At 44.5% G+C, this 19,441-nt stretch overlaps 1 protein-coding gene across 3 annotated transcripts; it reads right to left on the reverse strand.

The window, feature by feature from the left end:
• Positions 1-163: 163 nt before the first annotated feature.
• On the reverse strand, positions 164-19,178 carry ksr1a (kinase suppressor of ras 1a). 3 transcript variants are annotated; one of them, XM_077592199.1, is made up of 21 exons: positions 19,003-19,178; positions 10,329-10,469; positions 9,293-9,440; positions 8,721-9,213; positions 7,364-7,545; positions 7,178-7,250; positions 7,026-7,109; positions 6,877-6,938; positions 6,687-6,796; positions 5,834-6,002; positions 5,605-5,646; positions 5,342-5,390; positions 5,187-5,253; positions 4,438-4,734; positions 3,894-4,090; positions 3,727-3,823; positions 3,520-3,653; positions 3,310-3,441; positions 2,560-2,695; positions 2,362-2,495; positions 164-1,295 (listed from the first exon to the last, which is right to left on the reverse strand). In XM_077592199.1, exons 1-21 carry the CDS (start codon positions 19,003-19,005, stop codon positions 1,289-1,291), a joined length of 2,757 nt encoding a protein of 918 aa, XP_077448325.1. In that variant the 5' UTR covers positions 19,006-19,178; the 3' UTR covers positions 164-1,288. The 3 variants fall into 3 exon arrangements, with proteins under 3 accessions (XP_077448325.1, XP_077448323.1, XP_077448324.1); XM_077592197.1 differs by lacking the exon at positions 19,003-19,178 and adding an exon at positions 17,578-18,211; XM_077592198.1 differs by lacking the exons at positions 5,605-5,646; positions 19,003-19,178 and adding an exon at positions 17,578-18,211.
• Between the last annotated feature and the right edge of the window lie 263 nt (positions 19,179-19,441).

The raw sequence follows: 19,441 nt of genomic DNA on the forward strand, positions 1-19,441 counted from the left end.
TAGCGACCACAAGACGGCCCCCTCAGCCTCTTCACCGCATGTTAACTGACTTTCTGCCCTCGACAGCGATAGACGTCCAATCCATTTGGACTCCGACACCCCCCAATTCAAGTGAAACGGACGTGCATTATCGCCATTGTCAATAAATGCATGACAAGTGACGCCATGTGCCTCATTTTTATTGTCTTCCGTGGATGAAAACAGAACCTGCGTTTACAGAACGGTATTCACATGCAATACAAAAATATGATTTTTTTTTACAAAAAAAAGTCTCGGCCCATTAAAAAAAAAAAAAAAGTCTATTTACATGAAAAAATACAAATATATACATCTGTATCGGGAACTGCGGGCTGTATTAAAAAGAAATTGATGCCTGTTCACATCGAAAGTTTGTACAAATATTACAAGATCAGCACAAAATTCTATACATACGTTAAATAAGGTATTTACAATATCTAGCAACATATTTTCCAAAATTAACCCAGCGTGTTCCAACACTCACACACACACACAAAAACCAAGAACAAAATACTCCACAAAAGGTCACGTTTAAGGACGATAGGGTTCACTTTTGCGTCAGGTTCCTGAATTCTTTTGCTTTTCAAAGTCACTTAGCCGTTTAAATAATGAATATTATTATAAAGTGCACTTGACAAGCTTAAAAAATAAAATCCAGCATGTATTCCTTTCCCTGGGACGATGGTTGAATGAACAAACGTGAAGGACATGTTATCAAATGCTCAAGAAATCAAAGGTTGTCAAGTTGGCCTTTCATTTTTTCCCCTTTTTTCAACCGAATGAGGCCCGAATTCAATTTTACTCCTGTTTTATATAAAAAAAAGGCTAATTAAATATGAATATGGATTAATGAAGTGATTAATCTGCAACGCCAGCCTTGACAGGGTTAAAGCAAATGCTACAAAACACTCGGAAGGAACGTCCACCAAGTTATTCCAAAAAAAACAAACAAACAAACAAAAACCTGAAAATTGTGCAAAATATATCCCATCATTGTTAAAAATGAACAAAATGGAACTGAGAGGCTTCAAAGTCATCGCGTAAGCACTGCAAAGTCCTCGTGCACACCAAAACTTTCAGAGAGATTGAGCAGGAATTTCACAAGTGTGTGTGCACGTTTCCAAATCAAAGCCCCTAAAAAAAGCAGTGTGTTCGCATGTGTCGATGGGCAAAGGGAGGCAATTTTTTTTTGAAAGATCCTGCGGGCGTTAAGGATTCGGGAGCATGCGAGGCCGACCCAGATTTTGTGTTGCATTGCTTAAGTTTGCCGCTACAACCTGGAGGGAGGCCGGCGGGAGACAAGAAACAAACAAAGAAAGACAGACAGAGAGAGAGACAGACAGCAAAAGAAGAAGAGGCAATAGTTAGCAGACTGTTAGTCAATCTGTTAAAGAAAGGAAAGAGCTCAGTAGTATATTTTGATTAGGATTAATTATTAGTTCATCAGCCAGAGATGACTTTACTTTGGATTTTCCTTCCAAAAAAGTGCAAGTTGTACACGAAGCACCAAATCAAAAGGAAAATAGATTATCATATGTGCTAAAGGACACTGAAAAAAAAAAGTACAATAATATTAGCAATACGTGGCAAAAAAATCATTAGCCAAAATAATACCAAAGTATTGTTACTATTGAAAAATATGACTACATTCGGATCAAAACAGCTGCTTAGGAATATGTAAGACTTCAATGAGTAAGTTCAGCTTCATTTGAAAAAAACTGCGCATGTGCTGATTATGGTCGAATAAAGTCATTAAAAAAGAATTATGTGTACTATTTATCTTTTTTTTTTTGCATCATGACTGATTTTTGACTTGCAGAATTATTAGCAAGTAACATGCAGCCTTCGGTAGGTTAGAAATTTGCCAGTAGGGGGCATGCGCGTACACCCTTCAGCCTGTTCATGTGCTGTAGCACACTCGTACTTGTTTTCCAGATTACAATCATTTGCTCTTCTAAACTACGGAGACCAAGGCATATTTTCATTGTACAAAAACCTTTTTTTAGCAACTTACAGGGCCTTTTTGTGTAATATCTAGGGGAAAAAAAGCACCAAGCCCCAAACTACTCTTTCCCTGACCGCGTTGCACATTAACATTTAAAAGTGGCCACATTTGAGTTATAACTAATGAGCTTCCCCTCATTATTTGTTCACTAATTACTATCGTTCCATCCTCACGAGAGCTGCGTGTAGCTAGCGTGTCGGAATCTGGAGGAAATCTCTAAAGCTTCCAAACAACGGTAGTGGCGTTGTGCTTTTACATCGACTGTAAACAATCCTTCCATTGCAAAAAAGCTCGTCTGCGTGGACAGAAAAAGCCGCTACTTTTGGTGTGATACCTACTCTGCGGACTTCCAGAAGTGTCCCGGGTGAGACAGCCTGCGGTTGAGTTTGGGTAGCTTCTCCAGCATTTCGGCCAGCTGCGTGAAAGCGGGCCGGTCCCGCGGCTCGTAAGACCAGCAGGCCGAGAGGATCTCCTGACGTAGAAAAGACGTTTTGAATGAAGTGAACGTCGGGAGAGCGTATCCCGCTTGGACTCACCGTGACCTCCTTGCCCAGACTGATTTCCGACAGGATTTTTTTGATGCCTTCTCCGCTGCCGACCTGCCAGATGGTGGCTTCCACCGGCTGGTTGGTGATGGGCCAATCCCTCGCTTGAAGCTCGTACCAAATAGTGCTTGAGAGAAACGCGGGGAAGGAAGGAAGTGTTTATCGATAACTTTGGGCGTGTGCGGTCCATTGGGCGCCGCTCTTTTGGTCGCCGGTCTTTTGGTCGCGGTCTTTTGGTCGCGGTCTTTTGGTCGCGGTCTTTTGGTCGCGGTCTTTTGGTCGCCCCGACCGCGACAACGGGCGACCAAAAGACCGGCGACCAAAAGACCGACGACCAAAAGACCGGTGACCAAAAGACCGGTGACCAAAAGACCAGCGACAAAACAAGGTAAAACAACACGGTCTACGCATGGATAAAAGGCAACAATGGCCATGAGCACTTTCACTAAGCCGACGTGTGAGTGTAGAAGAGTTTGTATTTACATGAGTTGTCCCCTTAGGAAGGTACGTCAGTCAGGGTCTTAACAAGATCTCCAACAAAAAACAATAAAAGTCTGGGAAATTTGGAGCTTTTCTTTAGCCTAATAATGACTAGGGCATTAAGTATGACTAAATAGTCATTCGCAGTTTGTATTTAGGGAATTTGAGCAACGATTTAAATGGTAATTATCAATAACCTTCCGGGCGACCAAAAGACCGGCGACCAATCGACCGTGTACCCTAGGCTACGGGGTTCCTTACCCGAAGGCGTAGACGTCCGCGGCGGTGGAGAAAGGAAGCCGGTCCTCGTTGTTGCCCGGACTCATCTTGCGCACTATTTCCGGCGCCAGGTAACAAATCCAGCCGTGCGGGAGCTTGAGTCGATCCTCCCGCCTGCAACGGTTGGAGAAGCAAAACGTTACAGCGTCGCTCGGTGCGCGGCCGGTTGGACGGGACTCGCGGCTGGCTCACCTCCCTTCCTGAACCACGCCGGAGATTCCGAAAAGTCCAAAGTCTGTGATCACCACCTTATTGGTGTCGTGAAAAACGTTCTTGGACTTCAAGTCCTTGTGGACGATGCCTTTGGCGTGCAGATATCCCATTCCCTACATTGAATTGAAAAAAAAAAAGCGTGTTTCATCATGAAATCACCACTCGGGGAAAGCTTTTAAAGTCTACCTTGACGATCTCCTGGGCGATCTGTCTGGTCTTGTTGATATCCAAAGTGTTTTTGCTGTCTCTCACCACCGAATACAGCGTCCTTCCTTTACAAAAACTGGGAACGGGAAAAAGAAAGGCATTTATTTTGACGGAACGACGCAGCACCAGTGATTGAGCAATCTCACCTGGTTATGATAGCCAAGTGGGGCGGGGCCATGCAAGCCCCCATGAAGAGCACCACGTTCTCGTGCCGGGTCTGCCTGTAGTTCATCACCTCCTTTTTGAAGAGCTTCAGGTGGTCCTGGTTGTTGCCGTCGATCTCCAGAAGCCGGATGGCTACTTCGCCGTGCCAACGACCTTTGTGCACTTTGCCCCAGCGACCCTGATCCACATAAAAAATATCCGTCAAAAAAACTTACACGGCCCTAAATTTATAAAAAATATAGATAAAAAAATTTCAACTGGAACGGAGTTGTCATGTCTAACTGATAGATGTCCAATCTAATTTGCCTTCAACGGCAACTCATAGCTAGTACCTAAAATCCATTTTAAAAGCCGATCTTCTTCTACCCGATTCCGATCGTCTATTTACCAAATAAAAGTGGAAGGATTTCCAGTTTTTACCTTTGATTTTTTTTAAAAAGACGGCAAGTTTGGACCCCTCTGTTTCTAGACTATATACTATATTATTTACATTTTTTTTGTAGGTGCCTTGTTTTGCTTCCTCACCTTGCCTATGAGTTCTCCAAGATCCAGCTGCTCAAAGGGAATGTCCCACTCCTGAAGATAGACGCTGGTCTGGCTGGCCTTCCGAGAGATGGGAACCTTCCACGGGTTCCCCCGCGAGTAGGGGAGCTCCTCCAGCTTGTCAATTTCGCGCTCGCCGTCAGAGCCAGAGTTTGTCCGGATGTCCTCGCCGTCCTCGTCGTCGTCTTCCCCTCCGTCGCAAAGCTCCTCTTCTTCCTCCTCGTTGTCTTCGTCCACGCCGGGATCTTCCTCTTCCACCTCAACATCGTCCTCTTCCTCCTAGAAATTACAGGTGAAGATTTGTTATTTTTTCTTTACTTTGCAATTAATTGTGAGGTACAAAATTTGATGGATGGCTGCAAATGACAATTTCCTTTCATTAGATCTCTATTTAGTGTATACATGTATATGTGTTGTTGTCATTGTTTTTTTGTTTGCGATCACCATTACATTCAATATCAGAAAAATATAAGCTGTTCATATTGGAGTCATTGAACGACTTGGCTGCCGTTAAAGGCGATTGGAGTCCAATTAAGTTGAACTGGGAAGGTTGTTAGGGAATGATTACATTTCAGTTTGATTGCTGTTTGCTCCTACCACTTGCACCGTCAATGGAAAAACAAAGAGTTGGAAAACCTTGATGAATTTGTATCTTTTTTCTCCAAAGTTGACCTTGACAAATTTTAACGTCACTATTGTTGCGTATTATCTAGTTGGCTATTTTGTAATACCTCTTCATCGGCATCTTCGACCAGATCAGCATGGAGTATGTCCTCTACCGACGGCTCCATCTCATTGCTGTAAATCAATTAAAAATAAAATGAAATAAAAATACAACCATCATTCTAGAGCCGTGATAAAAAAAACAAAAAGGCCAAATTCTTACACTGCGTCTTTGACAATATCTGGATGCAAAATAGCAGGACTGGAAACGTCTGCGGGGAAGCAGGAAAAGGGTGAAAATCATATTGACAAATAGGAATCTCAGACACAAATGGAGTAGAACTACATGCAGTGTCCTTCTAATGCCAGGGGATGGCGTTTAACCTATCGAGTGCATGGCAACACACCGGAGCAATGAGAGGATTTGGAGGTTAAAATATGACAAGAAGGTCGACGGACGATTCGTTTTGGAATCTCCAGACTCACCGGGGAAGATAAACTGCTGTCTATGTTGAAAGTAGCAGGCAGCTTTTGTTAACAAAAAATAAAGGACGGATCAAAAGTTGGAAAAGCCAGCAAGCGTGACACACAGAGGGGAGAGAGACTCGTGGTTAGAAACATTTAGCTTCAAGAATAAAATCTCAAATGGGCTGCAATTGCAGGTTGCGAGTGTTAAACCGCGCCGCCTCGCCATGGCACCGGAATGTGGGCTGACCTGGGAAGTTGAAGCGGTTGTCCCGATGGCCTTTGGGCGAGGGGTTGGGTGGCGGCGTGGCGCTCGGGGGGTTGCTCTGCTGGAACGGCGCCGGCGAAGAGGGCGTGGACGAGGTCGTGGACGACGGATTGCTGCTGGAGTCCAGTTGGTTCAGGACGGGGGGGTGATCCTGTGGACGCCAGACGCTCCGTTTAGATCTCAAACCCGCGGCGTGCGCAAAGCGGTCCTTGAGGGCCGCTGTGGGTGGGCAAACTATTCCACAAAGGGCCATAGTGGGTGCAGGTTTTCATTCCAACCCATAAAGAAGACCGCTTTTTCACCAAACTGGTTCTACAAGTGCAATCAGTGGATTGCAGTCAGGTGCTTCTTGTTTCAGCACAACCCCCGCTGGTTCAACGGTCTGAGCTGGATGGCTTGGAAGGAAAACCCACCCCCGCAGCGACCCATTGTGGAAGAGTGGAAGAGTGGGATAGTGGGATAGTGGGATAGTGGGATAGTGGGATAGTGGGATAGTGGGATAGTGGGATAGTGGGATAGTGGGATAGTGGGATAGTGGAATAGTGGAATGAGCAGTAAAGGATAACGTGAAATGTTCTTTTATTAAAATTAACTGCTGGGTGCCTTTCTATTTAACATTCATTTCAAGTTGACACCTTGGCAGAAAAAGAAAAAAAATCACCCGCAGAACGATTTGTCTTTGGCACTAAAGCGAACGACACCAAAAGGACGTCGGCGCCAATTTTCACACGTATCAACACTTGAGTGCCAGACGAGAGCCTCGTCTGGCGTTTGGACGCCAGCCGTCCCCATCAACAGAGTCAAGTTTTTAAGGTGAAAAGTTTTGCAGTTTTACCTTTTTGGTGATGGCCTTGGGTAAGGTACCGAACTGCGGCGCTTCGGGAGGACGGTCCACCGGGTTGTTGATATCGGACGGTACGGATTCCGTCCTTCGGATTTTGGCAACTGCAACACAAGACACGTCAATGCTTCCTTCCGTGCTCGACTTTCCGTCACTAGCGAACGCCATGAGAAAAGTGTTTTACCTGGAAGAAAGGAGATTCTGCAAGACGGAGCTTCCTTTGTGCATTTATTGTGGCACTTTAGTCTGCACGCAAATAAGAGACGGAGCACAAACGCAAATCAGCTCCACACGTGGCCAAATCCTCGACGTAGCCTCGTGTCGATAACTCACCGACAGTGTTTGCACTTGACCCCAAACATCATGTTCTTCTGACACACCTGACACGTCTGGGAGAGCCAGGACTTGGTGGAGAACCTGCAAAAAACATCTCCTAGCTTTCGCCAAGGTCCGACATGGAGACGGGGGGAAAAAAATAAACCAACCTGTGTGTGACTGCGAGACCAATGTCCCTCCGCATGGCTTGTGGAGAGCTGCGGTGATGAACGGCTTTGTTATCTACGTGGAAAGACCAGTAAAACATTCTCACGTGTTTATATACATTGAAACTTTTCAAGTTTGCCGTATATGAGATGATGCTAGCGTGCAAATCAGATCAAATCAAAACTCACTCTTAATGATGCTACGTTCTTCCAATAGGGTGGGTGTTCCAGGGAGGGCGTAAGGCGCGGTGGTTGCAACTTGGACCACCCCGGGGGTCCGCACGGGAGGGGAGGGGTAGCGAGAAGGCGTGTCCTCGTGTCCGTTGCCATTCACTTGCATATTCAAGAGGATTTTGTTCTTTTTCGCGCATCTGGAAGCAGAAGAAAAAGCTCATGTTAGGTGCTACCAAGAGTTGTATTATCCCTCCCTGCGATTGGACAGTTGATTCATTCAACTGTTATATTGGAAAAAAAGATATGAAAAATGGTCATTGAAATTTGACAGCCTGATTTCTTTCTATTTCTGTCTTAATAGATTAGATATGATGAAATAGCAGGTGGATGTGGGGCGAAAAGTCTTTGCTGTTATAAAGAAATATAATCTAATGACTATAAAAGCATTCAATTCAATTCAAAATATAGATTGGATTTTTTTCCTTGATGTTTTCTCAACCTCACGTGTAAAATCATAACGTAAGCCTGGAGCTAGAGTAAAAATGAGAGAGTGCACGGCTTCTCGTTTGTGTGAGGCGGCGGGTTACGTAAGAAGGATTACACAGAGGCACGTTTGAGTGGCTAAAAAAGACTGGCACAGGACTGTCAGTGATATGACTAGCAGCCAAACTCCAGTTTCAAGGACACACACACACATGGACACGTACATGTGAGCAAGCAAAATGGGCAGAAACTGTCAAAGATCAATTTCACACTTGCTTGGGAGAGTGCGTTCTGTTCATTTGTGCTGGAGGGGAAAGAAGATTTTTTTCAAAAAAAAAAGTAACAACAAATGTTCAACCTCTTAGACACTGCCGGGATACGATAGACGCGTGTGCGTCCCATCCAAATGGAGAGAGAGGACAACTGCTTGCCACCTCTGAGCGTTTAGGCCGAGGAAACACTTCCTCTCTGGACATGACTCATAATCTCTGGGAATTGGAAGGGATTAGTCTTGGCCAAACATTCAAAGGAAGGCCAGGGTGGATGACACAGACAATCCATGCCAGTGTACTGAAAGACACATTTGTTTTATTAGCGTTATATAGTTTGCATGAATTTGTGAATTGACGAATAAAGGCCATCATTTATTTTGACATGGCTGTCGTTATGTAGAATGTAAAAGCGTTGGATAGAATTTTTAAACTTGACCTTTGTACTTTAAGTGGAAAGGAAAAAAGAAGAGGACGAGAAGAAATCAACAGGGACTGCAGCGGCAAAAGTCTGCACACCCTTTGATTTGTGGGAACTTGTAAACTGTATCCTAAAGAATGTTTGGATGTTTTAGCAGGCTATTGCTGACATTTTCCATTCGCGTCTCGAGGGTACTTACTTGCTGGTGAGGGGGTCTTCAATGCGGTTGCCCAACTGCGATTCGTGACTTTTGCTGCGGGTCAGGGTGATGTTGGGCAGCAGGTGTAGCACTTTGCGGGACGGAGGCGGCGGGGTGCACGGAGGCTTCAGTCGGTGACGCCGCTTGGACGGCGGCGTCGCGGGCGGCGTACGCGTGCGGCTCTGGAGCCGAGCGCAGCGGCCCGAGGCCGGCGGGAAGGCGTTGTTGGCCAGGGGGCTTTCGGCCCGGAGGTGCGGCGTCTGCGGCTCGGGCGTGGGGACCGCCGACGCCGAGCAGGAGCGGGGATGGGGAAACGTGGCGCAGGGGGTGGAGGGCACGGAGTGGATGCTGGAAGGCCGGGCTAAGGGCGAAGGACTGAGCGGTCGCGGTGGATTTCCCAGGCCGCCCAGCTGATCGGCGCTCAGGAGAGAACCGCTGTCCCTCCTGGTGGCCTCGGACAACCAGGCCGTGCCGTCTTCCTTCACTTCGCCTCCTGGATGGAGACGAGAACGGAATGGATCCAACCGCCCGAGACGTCGGAGAACCGCGGCGGACGGGGAGCGCGCTCGTACCGGCTTCACTTGCGCTTTTCAGGCAGGAGAGGGCAGCACTCACTCGCGCACATTCTTCTGAAGTGAATCCCAGCCTCTTCATGGCGTCCCTCACCTGAGCACCTGCCGTTTGCAGTAAGGCATCCAGGGAGAACTTTGCTTCCACTACCTACGCACGGGTAAAACAGAGATGGCAGAAATGTTGGATTTCGACATAAAGACAAAGGTAATAAAAAGCCTGGCCAATAGGAAGGAGGTATACGGGCATTTCAGTTCACGAGGAGTGCACATTTGATCATCGGTCACGCCAAAGCTTTGCTCGCAAACACATTACAGTGGAGCGTTCCAAATAGCCACGCGGGGCGACATGACAGAAACGGCCTCAAATGGAGGCCCGGATCAGCGAAAAAGGTCAACAAAATAAAAGCTCCCAATTGTGTAACTCCCAACGAGTTAAGCTCTGTTTTAGCTCTTCCCTGGAGAATTGCATAATGTGTGCATGTAGAACCGAATTAGACGAGGGAGAAAATGTCTTTATGGGTTATTTCCTAAGATGCATTGCTCTTCCACATGATCCTAAACAAAGGTTTATAAAAGAGGATTGCAACGTAACGCCGTTGTAGCTAAACGGGAGGGTCGTTAGTACAGGAAAAACACAGCGTAAAGTGGTAAAATGAAGTCGTATTAAAGAATAGTACGCAAAAGTGTTCCAGTGAGGTCACAACACCGACGCAAACAAGGACGAGAAAAACATTCGGTAGCTGACACTTCTGCAGCTGCACAGGAAGGAAAGCAAGGGAAGGGAGAAAAAAAAATACTTGCAGTAAAATATGACTAACAAATAGGTCACGGAATGAGAGAGGGAAGTGGAAGCCAAATGATGGATTTCTTTCAGGTATGTCCTGTTCCAGTAGTTTGGAAAGACGGACTTCCTCCACCAGGGTTCACAATGGGCAAAGTGTCCACTCGCTTTTATATTTATGATATTTGTTGTGAAAGAGCATTGTAGTTTTGTTTGTGAGCAGACTTTTTTTAAGCAGACGTCATCACGAGCTACCTGGATGAGTTCCGGACGTAAATTGATGGTACGTAGCCAGTCTCGCAAGCGTGGATAGCTGTCCAGGTTGTCGGGCCTCTCCGTCTCTGGCACTTTTAGCTTGCACTGGAGCTGTTTACAGATGTATTTCACCAGCTTCACCTGCAGGGAGCAACACACCTCATAATATGAAGATATAGGAGCGTGTCAAAGTGGCGGCCCGGGGGCCGAATCTGGCCCGCCGCATCATTTTGTGTGGCCCGGAAAAATAAATCATGAGTGCCGACTTTCTGTTTTAGGATCAAATGAAAATGAAGAGTATAGATGTATATTAAATTTCCTGATTTTCCCCCTTTTAAATCAATAATTGTCATTTTTTAATCCATTTTTTCAGTTTTTAGTTCAAAAATCATTTTGTAAAATCTAAAAATATTTAAAAAAAGCTAAAATAAACACTGTTTTAGATCTATAAAAAACTGAATATTCAGGGCTTTTAATCCAGTTCTTTTAATGCATTTATTTAAAAAAAATCTAAATATATCTAAAATGGTCCAGCCCACGTGAAATCAAGTTGACGTTAAAGAGGCCCGCGAACCAACCCTAGTCTGACACCCTTGATATAGGACATTGGCAATATATTATTCGCTCCAAAACCTGATGTATGTACTATCAAGTGGACATATCTGCAGCGAGTGATCGCCCTAGTTTCCCAGTAGCTTAGATTTAAAGTATTGGAATTGCACATTTTGAAGAATGCACTCTTGTATAATCATATTGAAGACATTTCAAATGAAACATTTCATCCAAAGGAAGTACACTATCTATAAATTCAAAATCAATTCAAATGAATGCTTTTTTTGCATTATACAAGTATATAATGAGATTTAACGCTTCCCCATCAAGTGCACAAATAAACATTCAATAAATGATGATTATTATTGGTTTGCTCTATGCGTATTATGTTCAGAAGAGTGAGAAAGGAAAAAAAAAAAACCTTATTGTGATGAAGTCTGGGTTAATACACTTGCTAAAACCACAATTACAGTAGCACAAAAATACATTTCCTGTGTTTCGATTTGGTTCTGCGTGCATGCCAGTAATGTTATGAGTAGTTCTATGCTTTACAATTGGTTGACAGTGGAGGAGCTATGAAGGAATTGACTCGTACTGTCAAACAATTCACCTAAATGGAGAAATTCTCCAGCTTTTCGGAATTCAAAAGTCCCCATCCTATCACGGGTCGCCACTTTTTATAGTAAATGTTACTCCACGGCTAATTGGCTAAAAGAATAAAAAAAATCTCGTGATGCAGACGTCTGAAGTCAAATCAGGCCTTGGCTAGCCACGGCTAACGAGAAATTTGCCTTCCTCCGTCACTCCCTTCCTCCCTCCCTCCGCTCCATTGCGGGCCCCGTGACGTCGGGTTGCCTAGCAACCTCTCTTCTGAGCCGTCAGCAACATTTCAGTGGGATTTTCCCATGCGTGTGAAACACTTGAGCGCTGACAAAATGCAAGCCCGCGTCCAAATGTCATCGGGTGGCTTTGGACGAGAACAAAAGAGGGGAGGAATCTTTTGACTCATCTGCTATCTCGCTAAAGAGGTGAGAATTCCCCTTGCCCCTCACGAATGCGTAGGAGGCGGCGGCGTGGAGACGGGTTAGAGCGAGCGAGCGCGTCCACCAGAACCCAGGTGACGAGGGGGCTTTTTTAGTATATTTTTTTGGTGCATGGTGGCAAAAGCAGCGAGTGGAGGCGGGGACAGAAATGGCGTCAGAGCCCACCTGTCAGCCAAGCTCAGTGGCGCCATGGCAACAGCCTAATGCGGGGAGGGGAGGGGATGAGTGACAGCAATCGTGTCGGCCCGGACGCTGAGGCAGAACAAAAAAAAGAGGGGGGGGGGGATACAAAGGGAGATGGACTCGGTCTGACGCAGCAGAACCCGCGACCGCTCCGATTGTCCGCCAGGCTTGCTGATACAGCCGCACGATGTGCTTTGGGGCCTTGATGGAAAATAGTTTTGTCAACAAACAAACATAATCAGTCCTATTTTGGGTGTTTTTACCGTGTCCCATTTTGATTTACAGCAAATTTGACATTCAAGGCCCCAAAATGGTATGATTTTGTAGTAAAATCAGTTTTGTAAAAATGTATCATTTAGACAAAGCAGAGCACAATAAGATATATATCGAGGATCATATTTTGAATTTTCTGCAACTAATGTTACACAGTCAGTATCCATTCACTGCGTGCGCGAATTTGCAGAACTATGTTCTATTTTATGACTGAAAATGATTTTCTTTTGTGACTTCCTTCTAAAAAATATGGGTCTCATGAAATGTGTGCACATAAATGACATTCAAATGGACTGATGGTCAACGGGCATGTCGCAATAGATATTTTCTTTGAATTACTACCAAAAAAAGACTAATTATACATGAACCAGAAGTAAATTTGTTAATTGCAGCTCCCATTATAGACATACTATGTGACCTACAACTAAGCAACTCCTAGCCTACTAAAAATATGCTCAAATTTGTCCATTTTGAAGACGACCACATCTTGGCCAAGTCCTTTGTATTTTAATTTCAAGTGGTGATAATGTTCCAGTCTTTGAGCATCAATCACAAAGCGCCTTGCATTCAAGGACAAGACGGCACATTTGAGCAAATAAGTAAATAACAAGGCACGCTTTGGAGCTGAGCGCCAAAGAAAAATGAGCCAAGAGATAAAAATAGGCCAAGATAGGCAGTAGCCAGGTCACGTGACTTTTAAGGGGCACGTCCACGCTCGACGGACCGGGACAATGGCCTGCTTGCCTGCTCGCCGCCCCTCCTCCTCCTCTTCTTCCTCCTCCTTCGTCATTGTTATCTCCTGCGGTCACTGAACTCCTAAGCTTGGATGTGTGTGCTGTTTACACATGCACATTGGAGCAAACATGTCCGCAGACAATGTTCAACACACGTTCAAGACAGATTCTGTTCTATGTTTTTTCATTGGACAAAACTTTGAGACTGGATGGCCCCTTAAGAGGAGAAATTTCCAGCACAAAATGACAACATGCAACTCATCCTGGCTCTGTCTTTCGAGATAGTTCAACAAGAGCGTTTCCACTTTTTTTTGTCAGGTTCACGTCACACACACACACACACACACATTGCAGGTCAAAACGGAAATAGAGACAGGGTCAGTGTTGCTGCAATCGCTAACGTCGCACTTCCTCTGTACAACTGGCACGTTAGCCGCATTATTGTTTTCACGTCAGGAGCGGCGGTGCTGGCCAGTGGCTTTGATTCTCCCCTCTTGTCCCCTCCCGTTCCCTCCCCTTTCGCCCCCTGCCTCTTTGCACGTCATTTGATTTTCTTATTTAACAAGCCAGCCTGAAAATGCGTAGGAAGAGAAGATGTCTAAATATAGAGGCAGCCAAAACAAGTCTCAGGCAGCATGCGCAGCGAGCGCAAAGACTCCCTCCCGCACCGAGAGGAGACAAAACACTGTGTGTGACGCCATGCCGCTTGACGATCACCACCATGCCATGCAACACTGTAATAGACGCTGACGTGGACGGCAAAAGACGTCCAATCCATTTGATAAAGGATGGCTGACACGGAATGATTATGTTTTGAGTTGGCCGTCCTTTCCCGTCAAAAGGGATGGGACTTCATTTGACATTTGGGGGGGACCAAACCATGGAGAACCCTTATTGACATGTATCATTAATCAATTAAATTTAAAAAAAATAAAAATAAATATAGATTTTTTTCTTTTTGAAACCATTCTCATCAACCTATTGAACTTTAATTTTTTGCTCTGAAGATTCACCTATTCACAATTTTTTCTCCCACTTTTAATTCATTTTGGATTATTTGGAGACTTGCTTAAGTCAGAATGTCTAAATAGATCATATGTTTATCCCTGGAAACAACAGTCACTGAGTAAGTTTGCCGCAATGTATATAAGAAAAATTTAACTTTTAAATCCAAAATTGCAGAAATAATTATCATAATTGAGGGCGGCCCGGTGAATGAGTGGTTAGCGCGTCGGCCTCACAGTGGGGGACCTGGGTTCAAATCTAGATCGGTCCACCTATGAGGAGTTTGCATGTTTTACCCGGGCCTGTGTGGGTTTTCTCCGGCTACTCCGGTTTCCTCCCACATTCCAAAGACATGCATAGTAGGCTCTAAATTGCCCCTAGGTATGACTGTGATTGGTTGTTTGTCTCCTTGTGCCCTGTGATTGGCTGGCTACCAATTCAGGGTGTCCCCCGCCTCTGGCCTGAAGTCAGCTGGGATAGGCTACAGCACCCCTGCGAGCCTAGTGAGGATAAAACGGTTCAGAAAATGAGATGAGATGGGAATATCATAATTGGTCTCCTTAATTTCAGTGTACTAAGTGACACGGTGCAAAAGTTACATAGGGGTTAAGGTGAAAATAATAATAATAAAACATTTTAAACACTTTTTAGAGCATATCTGGTTCATCTATGGCAGCCAACGAAAAGAAAATAACATTTTTGCAGTTCGCAAGTACAAGTCTGAGTCTCGGCTCCATGCTCGGGGAATGTACGGCCATTCCGGCTCCAAAAGCAGAGCAAAATGGCCAACGTCAGAAATCTACAGCGAGGCACGGCAAAAGCAAAGAGAGCATGGGCAGCCCGAGCGTCCAGACCGAGTGGGATTAACGTGCGTAAAGTGAAGTAGCGCTTAGCACTCGACGTGGAGAGGACGCTATCATTATCCTCTCGCCAGCAAGGCACAACAACACACGGTTCAAGTGGAATAACGAAGCATTGTCAATGAGGAGCTTGAGTGAATTGGAATGGCTCTTGATGACACTCCAGCGAGGCCGAGGCCGCTGCGCCTGACCTGCGTGTGCCACAGCTGGCCTGAACTTTGTTGATTTTCAAACTCAAGAAGAGATGCCGTTCATTACCACTAATCATTTGCTACTTCACGCCACTTTGTTCGATGACGTATTTTCGCATGTGAATCTGACTCACCTGATTTTTGGGAACTGCCGATACTGAGGAAATGTACTAAGGAGGCTGACACATTTATATTTTCCATTTTTTGAAAATCTATACTGCGAATAACGTTGGTCACGCAATGTAATGAATTGAGTGATTTTAATTCTGATATCTGGATCGATATTTATTTGCACATTTTTGTTGTTGCTGGACATTTTCTCCTTTTTCTGCAGTTTGTTTCAGTCATCTACATATACAAATATACTGTGTATATATCTAAACTTTTTTTTTGCATTATACTTACGGATTATTTATTCAATTAGCTAAACTTAACTGCATATGTGATCATGTTTTACGGCCATTGACAGTAAGATGTTTAAAACAGTTTGATCGCTGCCACCCCTTCCAGTCAAAATGGATTGGACGTCTCTCGTCATTGATAGCAGCTAATAAATTAAATGGTGTCATATTTATGAGCAAATTTGGCTGCTTAGTTAATATAAGTCACTATCTGCTTAGCAGAATTTAGTGAAGGTACTCTAATGTAATATATATTATTCTTTTCCATTTCTTCAGATGCAGTTTTTGTTGCAAAATTATTAAAGTGGACATCATGTACTCAAATGTATTTTCTATTAAATAAATGGACAGCTGCAACATTTAGCAGGTCCTGCTAAGCGTGTGTGGGATGTGTCAAGCAAATGGACAACCCTGCAAAATAAATTTTAACACAGCCCAAAGAGGCATTTAAAATTAAAAACAGAGCGAAATGAGAGAGCGAACGAGGAATTTAATCATTTCTAGATTCATTTTTTTTCTCCAATGACACAGTAATGTATATTACTGCTACTCTTTGTGCAAATAAACCAGTAAGGAGAAGAAAAAAATCAATTAAAAGTTGATAACTAATATTTTGGAGCTATAGTTAGTTTAATGTCAAGTCTAACATTGAGGCTTTTTTTTTTATTTGGATATCAGATGTACACAAAGGCCTAGATAATTAAATATATTCAATAGTCTATAGAGGTGAAAGCACATAGTATCACTATACTGTGGTATTCAAGATACATATTGCATTGGAGATTATGATGAGGAGCAAGTAGGAACAAGACGGTTGGCAGCAACGGTTAAAAACGACAGGCATTTGAAATCTTAAACAAGAAACGAAAGTGGTAAGACAGCAAGAAGTGGTGTCAAAACAGTGGCGGTAAAGACATGGGAAGTTGTCGCTGTGCCTCGAGAGCACCGCCCCGCTCGCTCCACTTGACGATGCCAATGCTGCAAGACTAGCTAGCTATCCGTCCAACGTTACAACCAACGGCCAATCAGACCGAACGTAGCACGTGCTCAAGGTTGTCGCCATTGACTTTGCCATTCTAATGTTTGGAACTCAAAGAGCTGCTTTGGAAAGACGAGGCAGAGTTTGGAGAGAGATGGATGAACTTAATGGAGGTCGATAGGCATTATGGAGAAAGACATCAAACTGCTGCAAAGAATTCAATCATTACAGGAGATAAGTTGTCTGCATGGATAATAAATTGAATTTAACAATGAATTCCAATTGTGGAAAACAAGGCTACAGTTACAAGGATAAAGAAGGTCTCTTAACGGGAGATATAGAAAATCAAATAGAGGTAATTGTATAAATTGCTGTAGGGGGAAAGGGTCCGAAAATATATATTTTAAAAAGCTCCATCAGTACCACAAACAAATAAAGGCCGTTTCTGCGCAATTGACAGGGATAAATGACTGATTCATTTGAACTGGGAGGTCAAGCTCATTTTAGGGGTGCCACTTTAAAGGAACCAGACGCTCGTAGCCGTCAATGGCAGCCAATGAGTTAACAATGCTGATGTGCAGAGGCCCCTGCGCAAACGCAATGTCATGTCATGTCATGAGGACGCCGCATCCAGATGCTGGATAGCTTAGGCTATTAGAGAAAGAAAGAAAAAACAATAACATCTTGTGCCACTGGGCTTTTCTGCTAGTTTTTGTTTGGATGTTGCTCATATTGGCCTTTACGAGTCCACGCTGTGCGGCGCCTGCAGTTCTATAAATAAAAGCAGATTAGTATTCGATATTAAGCCGAGATGATTTGTGCTACCATCTAAGCAATGGGATCTCCTTTAAAAAAAGATAGAGAGAAAGAGGTCACACGGGAACGAATGGGAGCATCTCTGAGGAGCCGATTGACCATAAATAAATGCTAAAAGGCATTTTTGCACGGGACGACGTGGTTGATGACTCCGCCCGCAGTTTGACAAGACGGACGACGGTCGACGGCCCTTTTTTTTGGGTCACATTTACCTCCAGTGTGCGGATTTCTTGCTGCGTGAGGTCGTTGGACGCGAAGCATTTGGTCCTGAGCCCCTGTAAACTGGAGATGGAGATGTCTATCATGTTCTGGATCAGTTCGCATTGGTGGAGCGCGGCGGTGGCCGCATCGAGCGCGTCGTCGCCCGCATCCCCGACGCCGATGCCGCCGTCGCCGCCACCACCGACGCCGATGCCGATGCCGGCGTCCCTCTCCGGTTTCTCGCCACTCTCCACCATATTCCCACCGACGGTAGCCACACTATCCATTCCTCGGCATTTGGGCTCGATCGGGAGGGCACGAGTCGAAGCTTCAACGGATCCAATACGACATATGCAGCAACTATTTCTCGTCAAAAGACAGCACCTGACCGCCCCAATGTCCCCAGCTTCCGAATTGGAAGGCTGCTGGATAGGAAATACAGCCGCTTCTTTTTCTTCTTCTTTTTCTCTTCCTCCTTTTTTAGTTTTTAAATCCAAAGAAAACGTTCGATGCAAGCTAGTTATTTAAAAGTCACCCATTCAAGTCCGTTGTTTCGCGACAAGAGATCGGAGCCACCCAACGGAAAAGCTAGTGGCTTTCTCCGTCTGTCAGCTGTTAGGAACATCATGGGGCCCGTGGTGCATTCTGGGAAATGGAGTCTGCGTGGGATGCGCTCGGTGGCCTAGAAAAGGCCGCTCATACGGTTGCAGGGTTACATTTTTCAGAGTTAAAACTGCTAAGAGGTGACACTTTTTTGTCAATTGGGCAAAGTTCAGAGGTTGAAACCAGGCATAATGTTATGGAAAGTTACATTTTTATTGAACTGACTGGCGGCTATCGACGAGAATAAACAGCGCCAAGCCTTCACATGTAAACATTGAACACGTGCGGCTTACAACTGACCGCAGGATAATGGTTCAGGATAAACATTAAGCACAGCATTGTTATTCTACCATTTTTGTTTGGTTTGGATCAAACGGGGCGAACAGCACAGATTTGACGGCGTGCAGCCAACAGCAAGGCGTACTTTTTAGCACAAGTAGTGCCAATAATGCTGGTGATATTTTAAGACATAAAAATAGCTACCTATTTGCATGATTTAAAATACAAAAGTTATCATTAGTTGGTTTTGTTTCACAGGAAAGGCCACATATTCCTAAATGTGCATTGTGTATAACTGCAATGTACAGATTGTAAAATGGATCATTACTGTAGATTTAATCGCAGGCCTGTCTTGTTTTTGGCACATAGACCGGTAAGTAAAAATATTCTGCCTGTCACGTCATAGTACATTATTTGTTTTATCAGTCATATTTCAGTGTGTGTGTGGACAAGAGACACATGGCCAAGCGTGTCAAAAGAAAATACACTAGAAATTCAAAGTTATCTTGGAAAATAAACTTCAACTTGAAATACATACTCATTATTGTCCTTACCATTTCTGGCTGTTTTTTCTCTCCTTTCTTTCTTGCTGGCCTTTCCCATCCAAACGCACGCTTCTCTGAAATGCCCCTCTTGATCAGTCATTGGAATTAAAGAGCGTAGACGTATATATAGTCGTAGCATCACGACGCCGAGATCTCCGAACTCAAGTCACTCCACCGGGGAATAGCCGGATACTGGCTCAGCCCCAGAAGTAGTGTCCTCTTAAGCTGTTTAAAAGGGCAGCCAGGTAGGTGGTTGCTCTTAGCGTGGAGCTGATCTCCACTTAAAATCCAGACTGCAGATTTACATACTTTCAAGTTGCCTCACGGGGTTGCTTGCAATGTTGAGCAGCATAAAGGTCATTGCACACAATCTATCGCTTGGTTTCAAAATAAAGGTATTCCATGGAAGTGCCATCAGATTTTATAGGATTTGGATAGATTCTTAAGC

The sequence above is a fragment of the Stigmatopora argus genome, chromosome 22 (assembly GCF_051989625.1).
Source record: "Stigmatopora argus isolate UIUO_Sarg chromosome 22, RoL_Sarg_1.0, whole genome shotgun sequence".
NCBI classification, from domain to species: Eukaryota; Metazoa; Chordata; class Actinopteri; order Syngnathiformes; family Syngnathidae; genus Stigmatopora; species Stigmatopora argus.

What these genes read in the sequence shown, in the direction of transcription:
- ksr1a (XM_077592197.1), bottom strand. Translation starts at nt 17,853, where the DNA reads ATGGATAGTGTGGCTACCGTCGGTGGGAATATGGTGGAGAGTGGCGAG. An exon ending in TACGTCCGGAACTCATCCAG is followed by an intron (nt 9,441 to 10,328) that starts GTAGCTCGTGAT and finishes ACCCGTGCGTAG; the next exon opens with GTAGTGGAAGCAAAGTTCTC. An exon ending in CAACCGCTTCAACTTCCCAG is followed by an intron (nt 5,647 to 5,833) that starts GTCAGCCCACAT and finishes TGTTAACAAAAG; the next exon opens with CTGCCTGCTACTTTCAACAT.